At 43.1% G+C, this 17,130-nt stretch overlaps 1 protein-coding gene across 2 annotated transcripts in view; it reads left to right on the forward strand.

Moving 5' to 3' along the window:
* The window catches only part of CTTNBP2 (cortactin binding protein 2), a 140,873-nt gene that overhangs the window by 12,596 nt on the left and 111,147 nt on the right, over positions 1 to 17,130 (forward strand). For both annotated transcript variants that reach the window (XR_008308141.1, XM_053253762.1), the window contains exon 2: positions 5,549 to 5,656. Coding sequence is in view for 1 of the 2 variants with exons in the window: in XM_053253762.1 (XP_053109737.1) it covers positions 5,549 to 5,656 (108 nt within the window). In the remaining variant the exon portion in view is untranslated. The remainder of the gene's footprint in view (positions 1 to 5,548; positions 5,657 to 17,130) is intronic.

The following is a 17,130-nucleotide window of genomic DNA, read 5'->3' on the forward strand; positions in this document are numbered from 1 at the left end:
AATTATGTAAAGTTTATAAAGGGATCCCAAGTTGACATAAATGACTCAGTTGAGACTTCATTCATATAAGTTGAAACTTTAGAAATTGAGGCATAATCCCATAATTTGAAATGTCTTTTACATAGTGTGAGGATACATGTTTTCTCTTACTGAACTTTGATTTCTTTACCAAATCCATCTTGATTTCTTTACCAGACATACCAAATTGGGGATTTGTCTTTAGAATCTGCTCTCCACTGAATCCTTTCTAGTTTGCCAGTATAGTGCCAAGAACTGAACACAATACTCTTGACGCAGTTAGGCTGCTAAGAATATGCAGGATGCCACTGTGTGACAGAACATGAGAGCTGGTGCTTTTGATGTGTCTTGTGTGACATTTCATTTTCAGAAAGCCAGACCTGGTGTCCAGCTGATGTTTAGGTGAGCAGCTGAATTTCTGGCTTTTTCACCAACTGGGTTTCCCAAAGACTTCTGTTGATCTAATTCTAACTCTAAATGGAAACACATGAAATTATTCTAGAATGTCTTTTTAAAAAAAAAGATATCCATAACAATTCTTGATTGCACAGAATGTCCCTTTGAATAAACATTCAGAGGAAATGGCAAGAGAGAAAGTGTGAGTGGCTTGTGCATCCTCACTCTAAGCTTTTTGATCCAAAGCGAAGAGATGTCCCTCCTGTAGGAACAGGATATGCATTTCTCCTCTCTGCATGGATAGGTAAAGAAAGTACATACAGTTTATGCTTCCCCTCTCCTTCCTTTAGCCACCTAATGGTGCAGCAGGGAAGCAACTTGCCTAGGGAGCAAGAGGCTGTTAGTTTGAATCCCTGCTGGTGAAACACCTATATTGGGCAGCAGCAGGAAGGTGCTGAAAGGCATCATCTTGCACTGTGTGGGAGGAGGCAATGGTAAACCCCCTCCTGTATTCTACCAAGAAAACCACATGGCTCTGTGGTCACCAGGAATCAGCACTGACTTGACAGCACAGTCTTTCCTTTTCCTCCTTCCAAAGCAGCCCTTGATTTAACCAATAGATTGACTAAAACTTCCTTGAAACCCTCCAGGATTCTTGGGCGCTTTGAACATGCAACGTGATTTCAACCAGATCCAGGCAGGTGAAGCATTTTTTAAATTTTTGTTTTTTGTGATTCTTTGGATTATAGGAAGTTACCTTGCCTGTTTTAGTTTTACATTTGCTTCCAATTTGACACAGCAACTACCATTTCCATCCTAAAATATTGCATGTTTGCATTCTGCATGCCAAGCTTACACCCCGCCCCCCCGAGCAATATATCCTTCTGTCTCGGGTGTACATTTGCTTTGAGTTCGACACAGTAACTGCCTGCCACTTTCACAAAACTGCATCTTAAATTATATAGAGTTCTAAAATCCGATAGATGCCAGAAAGTCAACTGAGAAATTGAGTTTTCAGTTCATTTATTGTCTCCTCTCACTCAACAACTAAACAGCCTCTTTAAAATTTAAATAAAATATCCCGTGTTTGCATTCTGCATGCCAGACTTGCCCCAAAATAATCTTACACTTCAGTCATAAAACTAGGTCTAATGGAACTGCTTCACTAGGCTCAATGCTGAACTAGAAACACTTTAATCTCATACTGTTATCACACATGAGCTTGTGAGGGAGTAACTAATAAGCAGTATGGTAGGAGGTGTTGAAAGAGATGTTTTCTTCTGTCGGGCAGAAATATTTTGTTCTACTGGCCAAAGGGGTTTATAGAGACTGCTTTTCTAGCTACATTTTAGCAGGCTAACTGTTGATCTGTACAAGCAACAAAGCAAAGAATCCCAGGGGTACATGTGTGGCTCTAGTTTCCTGAGTCAAGCAACCTTTTTTCAAACACTCTGCCTGTCTATGCCTGGCCTGCTTCCTCTCTTTGTTAGGGACTACCTTTACACACACTTTTACTTGCCAATTATAACATGTCAACCAGCTATTGGATCAGTTTTGCTTCCCTGTTCCTGAGCTTAAAATGGAGCTAAGAGGTGAAAGGTGACTATGGACTAATTAGACTAATTTGCTTTATTTACTATTAGAAAGGAAATGCTAGTATTTGGACACTAGCAAGACTTGGCCTTTGTGTGTATGTGTGTGAGAGAAGAGAGACTAAATGAGACCCACTACGGTGTAATGGTTCAAGTGTGGGACTTGGTTTGGGAAGACCTGGATTCAGATTCTGACTTGGTCCACAAAGCTGATGGAGAGAACTTGGACAAGTCATTCCCGCTCAGCTTACCCTATTTCATTGTGTTGTTGTGAGGATAAAAGAGAATTGTTCCATCCATTTACACCACCCTGAGTTCCTTGGAGGAAGGGTGGGATATAAAGGTAAAATATAATAATTAAGGGTGACAGGCAGTGTTCTAATTTTTTTCCATCTGTGTGCGGAATGAATTTTGTTCTGAGTAGCAGTATCGAGACAATATGTGCACACGTGTGTTCAGAATGGGGCCTTCCTGATTCCACCTGAGCGGGATCTAGAATTAACTGAGCAGACATTAAAAAAAACTTGTGAGCACACGCACGTGCCCATGCTTTAGAGGGAACACTGGTGACAGGCTTAAGAAAACTGTAGCACAAGCACTGTGGCTGGCACAGTGTCAGTGATTCTTTTTTGGCCATTTTTGGACTGTGTTTGAAAGGTATCTTCTGTGTTGGGAGGGACAGATTATCTTTTACTGTGTGGTTCTGCAGTGTTTTTCAAGGCAGGGTTGCAAAATATTTAAATGTTCTAAATAAATAAACAAACAAATAAATAAATAAATAAAATGCATTGTGAATTACAATGCGGAACTTGTGTGCAGTGCACTCTGTGAATACAGCTTGTTCCAACCATAGGAAACAATGGGGAAACTTGAAATACCTCATTGTTCCGCATGGGTATCTCCTAGGGACACCAAAGTGGGTTGTGTAGTAGGGCATGATGGATGCTACCTACCACCCAAACCACAAAAGAAATGGGCAAGCGGGCAATTCAAACAATTTTTTAACCTTTCCCCCAACCCCCATAAGATCCTATGCTATCCTACCTATGCACTACCACTCAACCCACTTTGGTGTCCCTAGGAGCTAGCCATGTAGAACAATGGGGTGTTTCAAGTTTCCCCATTGTTCCTTATGACCAAAACAATAGAAATGTTTTTGGCCCTATCCAGCACAGTACCTCCAGTGACTGTTGCTGATGTGTATCATGTTTCTTTTTAGATTGTGAGCCCTTTGGGGACAGGAACCCATCTTACTATTTATTATTTCTCTATGTAAACCACTTTGGAAACTTTTGCTGAAATGCCATATATAAATAGTAGTTTTTTTGTCAAAACAGCTGGCTCAACCGCTGCTTCAGCAAAATGTTTCAGCCGTTTTGTGTTTCTTTTTGAGCTAAAAACAAAACACAAAATCAGTTTTGTGCACATCCCTAGTAAGACGATGAATGTGAATAACCTCTTAGTAAGGCAATGTGAATTTGTGAGAAAATTAGGAACGCATACATTGTATGACCCTTCCTTGGCCATTCAGAGATACTGTTCATTTGTTGAAAATATCTGGATAAGAATGTGTGGGTGTCCCAGTTTGGACTGAAAGGACAAAGTCAGAAGTTGTTCATTATTATGTGCTGTACATCTTTTCAAAAATAGCTGTACTTGAGTGCTATACGTCTTTCCAAAAAGGCTAATGTGAGTGATGCATGCAGCATACTTATTCTAGAGGTAGAAGGTTTCAATTTTATTCTTTGTACTTCATCATTTTTGTGCATCTATCTTTGTGTGTGTATCATTCATCTAATTTTTAGCAAAGTCATTAAAAAATTGGTGTTGCTGTTCAGTTCTAAAATATTTTCCCCAATTTTTAATTATTTAAATATTTTAACTAACATTATAGAGAAATATCTGAATTACAGAATTATACTCTCCTCCAAATGGTATCTATAACAAATGGTTAGCAAATGCATCATTGCAAGCAGGGCTAGCTTTCCTCCCTTGCCCCAACTTTACACTGGTTTAATCCTCACCCTTCCGTGCAGAATGCTTATCCCCACCAGTGTTTCCTCTAACAGGAATTCCCAGATGTTGTTGACTACAACTCCCATAATCCCCAGCCAAAGGCCACTGCAGTTGGGGATGCTGGGAGTTGTAGTCAACAACATCTGGGAATCCCTGTTAGAGGGAACACTGATCCCCACCTCAGTTTAGTTCACTGTTCCTATCTTGTACCTATCAAAGGTTTGTTTGGAAACTTCTGTGATATTAAGGTTTTATCAGTGGGGTGATCTGAGGAGCAGGTGCAATTTGGAAATTGAACTAAGGTAAGACTAGAACAAATGCAATATTGGGAGATGATGGGTGGAAGGACAGTTTCATAGCTACTGTAATTGCACAGGCATCTACATTTTTGCTGACCATGGTAGCAGTTAATGTTTGTGGTTGCCACCGACTCTTCTTCTTCCCTCTTGATTCGGGGGGGGGGGGGGTGATGGTGTGTGTGTGTGTGTCTGTTGGGGGGTGGGTGGGCTGTTTTCTCTATTATATGACTGAATTTCAGAGGTACTCAAAAGCAGCAGAAGATTTAATATGACCACAAGGACAGGCTGTCTCTCACCATTTCTCTTGAAGTGTGGGGGATAGTCCCTGCAGTTGTGCTAGCACTTGAGAGTGGTGAAAGTACTCCCTGCTTCAGCCTTGCTTTGGAAGCACTTGAGAGTGCTTTGGAAGCACTTGAGGGTGGTGAAAGTACTCACTGCTTCAGCCTTCAAAGACCAGCAGAAGGTCACATATGGATCTTTACCCATCTCTTATTTTGGGTTGGGCAGATGCCACAAATGCTCTCAACAAGGTGAGCTGGCAAGAACATTTGTGGAATCCTGCACCAATGTGGCTGATAGTGTTGTTGGCAGAGTTGCTTAAGTGAGCAATTTGCACTTTTCTAACTCCCAGCTTGATACTTGTGTTGGTGCAAAATCATACCTTTAGTAATGAGAAACATTTAGAACACATATGGATGCATGCAGTTGTCATCTTGCTGTTTGCTGTTACTCTATTTTTCACTCTCCTTCTATTAGGTGTAAAATATTGTCGTGTATATATTACGATGTTGAACCTTGGACACCCTTCTTTCACATCAGGCTGCCCAAAGACTGAAGTGTAATTATCAGATGCTCTCTTGGGTGCTCCCGCCTTCTGAATTGAAGAGGGTGGTGACTGGGAAGAGGGATTTCTCAGTTATGGCACTTCATCTGTGCTATGGAAATCTCTCCCCACAGTGGCTCTTGGCATCTGATATAAAGCCATTTTACCAGATCAGGACCTTTTTATTCTCAGGCCTTTTAGAGCTTTTTAGTTGCTGTTGATTTGTTTTTATCTCCTTTGTTAGTTTTTATTTTACTCTTATTTCTTGGTTTTCAAAATATCTTCTTATTTGAAATTGTAAGCTGCCTTGAGAGCAGTAATGAGTTAGAGGGAAGAATATAAATGAAAGGAAATGAAATGAAATAAGACAAATCAGTAATCATAAATGTACTTTCATTTTGCAGAAAAGAGAGTTTGATGTGGACAGTCTCAGCAAACCAGAACTGAGGATGCTGCTGAGTGTTCTAGAAGGGGAGCTGGAAGCGCGGGATCTTGTGATTGAAGCTTTAAGGGTATGTTGTTGGTTTTTAGATCTGTTTTTGTTAGCTTTTCAGACTTTGAACATAAAATATGCTCAGTGGAAGGATATGCTCTATTATCTAGTCTGTGGCATTTTTGTACTGCTCAATCGCAAGCACATTTTGAGAGATGGAAAGATGAAAAAAATCATTATTTCATCATTTTTTCAGTACAGGCTTAATGAACTTTTTAAATTGCATCTTCCTTATTGTTTCTAAAATAATACAAACAAAAATTTTGTGCATTAGTGCTTTCTGTGCAGCACACAGATTGCACTTCCTGTATCCTCCCATCTCTAAAATTATAACATGATTTCACAGACCAGTTATCATGATGTTTGAAAAGTAACTTCAGAACAACGGAAGTGAAAATCAATGTAGCCTCTGTATTGATGCCAACTACTGAGAATCAAGCCTTTCACTGTCTTCATAGCACTGCCTGTAAAGCCACATTTTGTGTGTGTGTGTGTGTGTGTGTGTTTGTGTGTGTGATGGAATCTTGGGAACTGCCTTTTTAACTATATAGGGAGATTATTCTGCATAGCAAGGTTCTACCAATAGCTGGAAAGGTTACCATGAAATTATAAATCTCTAAAAAACTATTCATCTCATTGGTAGAATAGCCTGGGTCCTGCATTTCTACTGCCTTTCCCCATTCATGGAGATGTTTATGGGAATCCCTCCTTCAAGTGCCAATATTTCATTGTGTGAAATCAACTTAGTTTTGAAGCAGGGACTTCTCTGTTAGCAGCCCCAGTGAATTTCCTTCCAAATGAACCCCTCCAGAACTTGATATGAATGCTTGTTTGCATTTAGGAAAAGTATAATGAATGACATTGGGTGACATCCAAACTAAGTTACTAGGAGTTACTATAAAGGACTACTTAATTTCACTAGGACTACTCAAGAGTAATTTAGTCTGGATGTCCACCTTTGATATTGGCATAGGTGTTCAACAATACATTGTAATTTTGCTGTTTGGAAAATTGTGAGGCTCTTCACATGATTAGTGTGTAGAGCTGTGACAGGGCTTGTAGGGAGAGCAGGTTTGACCCGCTTTCCCCACAGACAATCACCAGCCTGTTGCTGGGCAGGCGGCTTCGCTCAGGTGCTCCTGTGCCCGGCTGCGGCTCGTCCAGCAGCTCCAGGGGTCAGGTACAAAGAACCATGCAAGTGTGCGGTGCATTCTTGGGATCCCCCCTCCCCAAGTGTGTCTGCCGTGACCATAAAAAATGGGTTAGCGGAGCACTCACTCTGCTAACCTAGTTTAAGCAGGGGGGTGGCATTTAGGCGGGCTTACCGCTGGGAGCTGGGCGGCTCCCATTGCTGCCCACGAGCACAGCAGAAAGTGGGCTGGGCTCCCTTAGCCTGGTTTCTGTTGCTCGTGTGAATCGCCTCTGTGTCAGATTGCAGATCCTGTTAAGAGTTTCCTCTCCTTTTGGGTCAAGTTAATTTAAGGGGGAAATAATGGCGCAGAAAAACTCCCCAGTGTGACATATGCATGGTTTCTCTTTTCCTGTGTACATTGATAAGATTAGTTCCTGTGCTTCTTTGAGGCTATGTAACTTGCCACAAGCAGATGAGAAATGCTTTGCAGCAGTGCATGCTGTGGCTAAAGTGTATCTTAGATGTGGTTAGTAGAGAATCTGACGTCCTTGAATTTTGGTGCCAAGAAAGGCAGCATCCAGAATTAAGTGTGTTAAAATACTGATCAGTCTGCAGCTTATTTACTTCAGTGGTTCTCTGATGGGACAGACAATGGAGGGGACCTTACTTTGATATTTGCTTTGAATGTAAATCCCGTCTTGTTCATTGCAAATAATCAGGTTTAGGGAAAGGAAAGGTTGTGCCATCAAGTCAGTGTTGACCCCTGGCGACCACAGAGCCATGTGGTTTTCTTGGTAGAATACAGGAGTGGTTTACCATTGCCTTCTCCTGTGCAGTATGAGATGATGCCTTTCAGCACCTTTCTATATCGCTGCTACCCGATATAGGAGTTTCCCATATCCAGCAGGGATTCGAACCAACAGCCTACTGCTTGCTAGGCAGGTTACTTCCCCGTTGTACCATTAGCTGGCTGTAAACATTGCATACAGATGAACAGGCAGGTGCCATTAAGTACCTAACACAGGTATGTGTGGACCATGTGCAGTTCTAAACCTTTTTGTGTTCTAATCATAAGAACAGCTCGGCTGGATCAAGCCCAAGGCCTATCTAGTCCAGCATTCTGTTTCCCACAGTGGCCCACCAGATGCTTCTGAGAAGTCCACAGGCAAGAGGTGAGGGCATGCCCTCTCTCTTGCTCTTGCTCCCCTGAAACTGGTATTCAGAGGCATCTTGCCTCTGAGGCTGGAGATGGCCTATCCAGACTAGTAGTCATTGATAGACCTATCCTCCATGAATTTGTCCAAATCCCTTTTAAAGCCATCCAAGCTAGTGACCATCACCACATCCTGTGGCAGAGAATTCCATAGATTAATTATGCCAGAGGCGTAACTAGGGAAAACGGCGCCCGGGACAAGCACTGAAATGGCGCCCCCCGCGCCCCCAACATACTACATTATACTTAGGTTTTTCCTCACAAGCGCCCACCGCCGCCGCCGCGCCAGGCCACTGACTGGCCGCCAGGCGCCAGCAAAGCAATGGGGGGGGCGCGGGCAGCGCGGAAGGGACCGCTCGTGGGGGAGGGGGCGCCAACGCGCTCCCTTGACTGCTGCAGCGCTGCTGCACTGAGCAGGAAACATTTGTATTAACAAAAAATTAAAAAAAATTTTAAATTATTTTTTGTCATGGCGGCGCCCCCATGTGACCAAAAAAAGATGGCGCCCGGGGCACGTGCCCCCCTGCCCCCCCTATAGTTACGCCTCTGAATTATGCTCTGTGTGAAAAAGTTCTTCCTCTTGTCGGTCCTAAATTCCCTGGCCTTCAGTTACATGGGATCTGGTTCTAGTATTGTGAGAAAAAATTTCTATCTGCTCCATGCATAATTTTATACACCTTGATCATGTCTCCCTGTAGTCGCCTCTTTTCCAAACTAAAGAACCAGATGCTGTAGGCTTGCCTCATAAGGGAGGTGCTCCAGGCCCCTGATCATCTTGCCTGCCCTCTTTTGCACCTTTTCTAGTTCTACAATGTCCTTCTTAAGATATGGTGATCAGAACTGTACGTAGTACTCCAAATGTGGCTGCACCATAGATTTGTATAAGGGCATGAAAATATTAGCATTTTCATTTGCAATCCTCTTCCTAATGATCCCTAGTATGGAATTTGCCTTTTTCACAGCTGCTGCGCACTGAATTGACACTTTCAACAAGCTGTCCACCACAACCCTAAGATCCCTCTCCTGGTCAATCACTGACAACTCAGACCCCATCAGTGTATATGTGAAGCTATGCAGGGTGGGTGCCCCCTAGGATCACTTTACAATTGCTTACACTGAACCTCATTTGCCATTTTGTTGCCCACTTACCCAGTTTAGATAGATCCTTTTGGAGCTCTTCACAATCTGTTTTGGATTTCACCACCCTAAATAGTTTAGTGTCATTTGCAAATTTGGCCCTTCACAGGTTATACCAACTTCTAGATCACTTATGAACAAGTTAAAGAGTATGGGTCCCATTTTTGTTGACTCATTTGCAAGGCTGTGCCAAGCAAGGCTGTGCCTATGCTTAGCCTATAGAGATGTGCACAAATCAATTTTTTCGATTTGATTTGTGCCTAAATTGAATCATCCCTGATTTGTTTTGTTTCAGAATCTGTCCCCCCGAATTACCCAGATTCGATTTGGATTTGATTCTATTTGATTTGGATCTATTTTGATCATTTATAAAAGTCCTAGGGGCACCAAATTTGGGTAGTGGGTAGGTCACCACTGGTGCCACTTATACCCAAATTTCAAGGCAGTGGGGCACTTGGTTGAGTCTCAATGATTTTAGTTTTTACTGATTTTGTATATTTCCGCCATAGGAAATAATGGGAATTCTAAATCGGCCATCCTAACCCTAACATGGATCCCCAGTAACATGGATCCCCAGCTAAAAACAAAAAACAAAAAAACACTAAGCTCTAGCCCTTGTAGAAGCGGAGTTATGGAGCAAAATATGTGGTCACTATTTTTCAAGTGTTTGGATTCTTTGGTTTATAATAACTTCTCCTAATAATGAATCTCTATGAGGATTAATTGCACACCTTCATTTCTTCTGTTCATTTTGACTGTCATTGGACAGTGACAACTGTCAACTGCCATGTGCCAACTGCACCCCCCCCCCCTGCAAGGCAGTGGGGTACTCATTTTATTTTTTAGGAATATTGAAGTGTTTATGTTATTTGATGTCTAATAACTTTTCCTCATAATGAATTCGTATGAGGATTCATTATACGCCCTCATTTCTTCTGTTCATTTTGACTGTCATTGGACAGTGCTGTCAACTACTGTGTGTCAACTCCCCCCACCCCACGCACACGCACACATACTGGGATACTCAGTTTATTTCTTTAGGAATTTTTGAAGTGTTTAGATTCTTTGGTGTCTTCATTACACACCTTCATTTCTTCTGTTCATTTTGACCTCATTGCTTTGCAGGTGGGGGTGGGGAATTAGTGGCATCCCATGTGCCAACTACCCCCCAACCCGCAAGCCACTGGGTACTCAGTTTATATTTTAGGAATTTTTGAGGTGTTTAGACTCTTTGCTGCATAATGAATCCTCATAGGGATTCATTATGAGGAAAGGTTATTAGAAACCAAAGAGTCGAAACACTTGAAAAAATTCCTACAACATAAACTGAGTAGTACCCCACTGCCTGGCAGGTGGGAGTGTAGTATAGTTGGAACATGGCAGTTGACAGTTGGCACTGTCCAAAGACAATCAAAATGAATAAAAGAAATGAATGTGTCTAATGAATCCTCATAGGGATTCATTGAGGAAAAGTTATTATACACTAAAGAATCCAAACACTTGAATAATAGTGACCACATATTTTGCTCTATAACTCCACTTCTACAAGGGCCAGAGCTTAGCTTTTTTTTTTTTTTTTTTTAATGAAAGCTGGGAATCTTGGAAAATTAATAGGAAAAATCCAAATCTCAAATCAATTCAACTCGAATCAGGCACGATTCGATTTGGACCCAGATCTAGCCAACGGACCACAGGGGCGATTTGTTCTGTCTCCAAATCAGCTGAATCAGCTAGATTCGGGTACAAATCATTTTGTACCCAAATCAATTCACACATCCCTATTAGCCTATGCTATGCCAAGCCTATGCTTAGCATATTCTAGCATGCTGGCAGCACAGTGTTGTGTAGTAGTTAGAGGCCCACACTAAGATCCAGCTTTGCCTCCCCATGAAGTGCCTAAGTGCCTTAGGCCTAGCCACTGTCTCTCAGCCTGGCCTGCCTTTCAGGGTTGTTAATATAAAATGTGCAATGGGAAACCAGTCATTCTGTCCTGAGGAGATTTTAGCCATAAGGCTGACTGAAAATGTAATTAAGTTGTTGTTGTGCTAGATTCCCCAAACCTTCTCTGCCTAGTGTCACATACAGTCCTCTTTGTACCCAGACAAGCATCATTTAAGTCATGTGAGCAGGAAGCAGCTTGCCCCTCTCTTAGCAAGGGCCTGTGCTTATCAAGAAACCTTGCTTTCATGCCTTTTGAACTCCCGTTCTGAAATAAACAAAAACCACTACAAGAGTCAAATCTGTGGGAAGTTATGTTGACAAGATTTGAAGTAGACAGTTTCTGAATCAGGTCTACAGATGTAATAAATATGACTTTATTGAAGTCACAAATAATGTTTCTTATATAGCAATATGAATGGACACATTTGTCCTTTGCCACACATCTGTTAATCTACACACTATGGATGTTTAGGTAAGTTGAATGTTTATTACAGTCAGCGAAGACTGTCAAAAAATGTATTTCTTTAGACTATAAGGCTCGATACACAATCAGTGTGCTGAGCCGAAAGGGCTTCTATGGGGAGAGCGGGCTTGACGCGCTCTCCCTGCAAATGATCACACGCTCCTCCTCAGGTGGGCGGATCGCCTGCCCAGACAAGCGGCAGCTTTGCTCTGGTGCTCCCGCACCTGGCTGCAGCTCGCCCAGCATCTCCGAGGGTTGGACGAAGGGAAGCGCCACCATTCGGCACCCACCCGGATCCTCAGTAATGCACCGTGTGAGTGTGCGGGCATTCCTAGGCTCCCCCTCCCCTCTCCCCACTCCCCGCATGTGGCTGCTGTGGCTGCTCGCAGCCGTGGTTGACATACGATCATTAAAATGAGGTTAACAGAGCACTCGCCGTGGTGGTTCTCATGAGTGAGCAAAACCAGGCTCAGGGAGCCCATCCCGGTTTTGCTTGCTTGTGAGAATCCCCTCTATATTTATCAATCCCTATTGGATCTTGGGCCTCGGGTACCTTAGGGACTGCCTGCTCCCAGAATCTACCCACCTGACTAGATTGGCTGGAAGGCCTCTGCTCCGTGTGCTGACACCTGCTGAGGCCCATTTGTCGAGCTCACGGGACAGAGCCTTCTCCGTTATCGCCTCCAGGTTGCGGAACTCGCGCTCAGCTGAGACCTGCATGGCTCCCTCTCTCCTGGCCTTTAGGAGGAAAGTGAAGACTGCCGTTTTAATGTAGGCTGTTGGCTAATGAGCTGTCCCTTGCTCTTTTCCATTTTTATCTACATTTGTTCATTTTTTAATGATTTTATTGAATTGTTTTGATCTTGTTAACCGCCCTAGGGGTCTTAGGACAGAGGGTGGTATACAAATATAAACAAAACAAATCAGGAACCCATCTCTAACCCTGGGAATTGCTGGGACATGTTTCCACAATACTGAGCCATCTTTGCTGTAGCCCTTCAGCAGCCCAAAGCTTAAGAGATGCTTGGAGAACATGTTGTCTCCCCACATTATTCACTGGCTTTCATTCTATATACAGATTTAAAGCATACATTTTCTTACTACAAGCATATGCACACAGTAATATTCTTTAGGCTCAATGTATTCTTTAGGCTCAGTGTAATCTATTGTGGAACCACCTTAAGTGGCGCAGTGGGGAAATGCTTGACTAACAAGCAGAAGGTTGCCAGTTCGAATCCTCGCTGGTATGTTTCCCAGACTATGGGAAACACCTATATCGGGCAGCAGCAATATAGGAAGATGCTGAAAGGCATCATCTCATATTGCATGGGAGATGGCAATGGTAAACCCCTCCTGAATTCTACCAAAGAAAAACCACAGGGCTCTGTGGTCTCCAGGAGTCGGAATTGACTTGATGGCACACTTTACCTAATCTGTTGTGGATTCAACTGTTGCAGGTGGAGGGACTCCTGTAGGACATTACAGAACCCAGTTTTCACCCCAGGTCCCGCTCAGCACACATGCATAAATGGACACTATCTCTCAGCTTGTGTTCTATAACCAAGCAGAGTGAGACAGACTGAATGGGGGATATGGGAGGCCTGCGCAGGTCTCTGTTCCCCATACGTGGTTGGTATCCTGTTCTAGGCCAAACTGGAGTCTATGCTGAAGAAGTTATACTGGAGCGACATGGACATCGCTGAAGGGAAGGGGGTCAGGACCTTGGATAGCTCTGAGTAGGAATCTGAAAGATTTGGGTCCAACAGCAAAAGAAGAATGATACTTCAGTGGTTTATTGGAGTAGACTGCTTGTTTTTATGGCAGAGTGAATTGAACCTGCACCTTCCCTAGGAAAGGCTTGTTTCTTAAAGGGGACTTGCCCAATTTTATAAGTGCTATCTCCAGTGGTGCTGAGGGGGTGGTGTCTCTGGAGTGCTATCTCCAGTGGTGTCTGTTCTTCTAGGACAGGCAGGTCCTCAGAGGAATCTCCAAGTCAGAAGATGAAGGCAGGACTGTGTAGGGTCATAGGATCTTTCCGCCCTATCACATCCCCTGAACTGTTTGTCTCATCCTCCAGTTGGGTGTGGACTGGATCCAGGGTCATGACGCATGGTGTGCTGGGTTCTCACATGTGAATGCTAGTGGGCAGGATCTGGACTCTCATGCCCTAGGGCAGGGATGGGGAACCTTGGCCCTCCAGCTCTTGTTGAACTACAACTCCCATAATCTCCAGCCACATTATTGTCTGCACATCTGCACATGGTTGCTGTACCCACATGGGGCTGAATCAAGCCCTTTGTTTTTGACATTTATAACAAATAAATACAATAGCTATTTTGTCTCTAATGAAGTCATTAACCAGTCAGGTTTTTAGCTCTTTGCTGGAACTGTTTATCTAGGTTTCTTATTTTTTCAGTTCTAATTCTAATAACTTATTTTGCCTTTTTATAACTCTGCAGGTGGTAAATGACTATTTGCCTATGAAAATAAATTTAGATTTCACTTCATGTTCTGTCGTGCAAATAATTAAAGAAAACAGACTGCACTGGATACCTTCAATATACTGTAGCACTTAAGCTTAGAATAAATTGTATTGAGTGCCAGGAAGTCACTACTTTTTATATTTATTGCAAAGATAACATTAAAGGAATGTTTAATGACAGGCTTCAGTGTAAATTGCTTTTGGAAATGAGGCTCTAAATTAAAAAACAACAACAGCCATGCTGCTAAGATGGAAAAATATTAATTCTGCTCATAAATAACACATGAAATAACTCTTTTAAAAACAATTATAAATCACAGTGCCCCCAATCTGGCTCTAGTCATTCTTAACTAGTGGTCCCAGGCGAGGATGCTTATCCCTACTTGTAGCCAAAACCATTCAGTCATTTTTTGGAGTGAGCATTGTGAGACTGGAATGAGCATTGGGATGTATATGTTTACTGTTGGCTGCCTTGAGGGTCTGGGGGAAAAGGGACATACAAATGTTCTGAATCAACAATAAAAGAAATATGTAGATGTGTATGCAGATTACTATAGTCTTAGTTTCAGAAACTGTAAAAGTAGGAAGGGGACCATATTGGGACCATAGCCTTAAAAAAAGCATGTTATTTTAAAGAAGGGAATCTGGAGTGTTACAGTCAGTGTTCTTAGGCTTTGCATGTTAGAACAAATCTGGCCCTTGCACATCGTGTTTTGTGCCATATTTGGTTATGTTTTTCTGATGATATGGTGTGTGTATAACTTTCAGAGTGCACTGGGGATATGGATGTGTAAAGGCAACTGTATGTTTAAGGCATTGTGTGTATACAGTGCACTCTTTGTATATAGAATCTTCTGTGTTTTACAACTAGCTTGCATTTCATTTAGTTTTATGTGCTATATGAGCTACAGATATTGTTGACAGTACTGACACAGACTAGGAAAGAAGAAATGCTTCATATCTGTGCAAGTAACTTTTGGTGTAGGAATAATAGGAGTTAAACTGATTTGCATGTTAGCTCAATTTTAGGATAGCCACCTAGCATACACTCTCCATGCATAAATGACAGCCACCAAAAGAGGAGGTGGGGCATTCAGGGACAATCTGGACAGGGTCTGGCATAATTTTTAATAATAAGGCCATAAACATGGATATATTGGATTTAGCCTACGGAGCTTCCAGTGTAGCTTTGGCTTCCAGTGTAGCTCTGGGAGCCAACCACTTTAGAGCAATGAAGGATATGTACATGGAAATGACTCATAAACTCAAAGTCTATGTATTCTTCCTAAAAGGGTGTGAAATTATGCATTTTAATTGGTCATGCCTTTAAATTTTGTCTAGTGAGAACATAATGCTAGCTTCTACAAACCATGATTCACATATCAGGAGCCACTCAGGCTTCTTCCCCTTGCCCATGTTAACAATAACTTAAGATCATGTGCACGGATGCTAACCATGGTTAGTACTATCCAGGTTCTTCCTTCTGAAATATGATTTGCAAACCTTTTAAGTTCTGGTTATGAGTGGAAGTGTGGTTAATAACTATAGATAGGCCCCATTCACACATAATGCCCAACTGGAGTTGAATGGGGCAGAGGTTGGAACTTGTGTATGTCCGAATGCATGAAACCATGGTTTTGTGGCAAAAGTGACCTGTGGTTTCCCCTCACCAAACTCCAATTTGAACCTTCATATTGTAGTGAGTTTTGCTGCTCCAACCTGAGGTTTGAAGGTGGCAGTGTTATGTCAGAACACAGATGCTGCCATAACCACGGTTTTGTGCTGTTTCTGGAACTGAAATCATAGAGTGGGCGGCCCAGACCTGCCCAGGAATGCGGCCGTTCCATGCCTGCTGTGCTTCTCTCTAGCCACCTCTCTGAGCACTTGCCCTGCCCCCTTGTCTCCACGCTTCTCAAGCCATTGTCTGGCAACAGGGATACTGTGTTGTCCCATCCCAAGCCTGTCAAAGGGAAAAGTCACATTGAGGGATGCCCGCTTTCCACTGTGTTTCTTGTCTCGTCCCCCGCTCCCCCGCCGGCAATCAGAAGAGAAAGAGGATAGGATGTCAAGATGGGCACTATGTGTTTTGCTCTCCAAAAATGAATTGATAAATAAGTATATTCACAAGCACATGCCATTACGGTGGTACCATAAACCGGGCAAACCGATTAGATCACTGCAAAGATAAAATATGGCAGGGTAGCGATACCCAGGGTTGGGTTTAAAAGGCATCCCCACTCAGGAATTCTTGAATGGCTGTGCTCTATTTTTTGTACAATAAAGTTGGAGAAGGAGGCCCCAGCCCCTTCCCCTTGGGTAAAAGCATTCAGTCTCTGGCATTACTCATGAGAAGAACCATCTAGCAGGGGCAGTACAGCCTCCAGTCAATGGAGAGATTCTTCCTGTATGATGACGACGGAGGCTGGGCAGACCGCTCTCTCATGAGAGTGATATCCCATTGAAACACACAGGTGGGCTGGACAGCAGCTGCCAGCCAGCCTGTATGCTTAACGCAAGCAACCACAGGGATGGGTACCCCAGCAACTCCTTTCCCTATTTTGGCAACTACCACGATGAATCAGTCCAAGCAGACTGCTCCAATCTCCGCCAGTCTGATCCTCCATTGACACATATCCACATTTGGCTTTGCGTGGTATAGGCTCCCTACTTTCCTTGGATTGCTGATAATTGGGGCTCCCTTTTCTCATGACTCCCTGCAGTGGCTAATCCGCATACGCCACAACACTGGTCCAAAACTGGGAAATTTGAATGAGAGTAAACATCTATCCCTGGTCCCGGTGATTCCCTAGTCTGCCCACCTGTTACCGCCCGGACACATGGAGTGGCCATTACTCCTTGGGAGTATGAAAGGGTTGCTTGGAGAGGAGAGAGTTATGATGTACAAGTTCTATTATTTACCAGAGAGAATGGGGCACCTCATAAGCCCCCTTGATTTGGACGGCCTACCTCATTAGAGCACAGTCCGATGGAAGCCCAAAACTCTCTGAGCCTCCCCAGTGGACTGGCCCTCTCATGAGAGGGCTAATCCCCAGTCGGCAAGCCTACATGGGGGCAGGAGTGTGTTTGGGTGCTCCTGCACTGCTTTGCCAGGTTCTGCCATCACA

This window comes from Hemicordylus capensis, chromosome 5 (assembly GCF_027244095.1).
Source record: "Hemicordylus capensis ecotype Gifberg chromosome 5, rHemCap1.1.pri, whole genome shotgun sequence".
NCBI lineage: Eukaryota > Metazoa > Chordata > Lepidosauria > Squamata > Cordylidae > Hemicordylus > Hemicordylus capensis.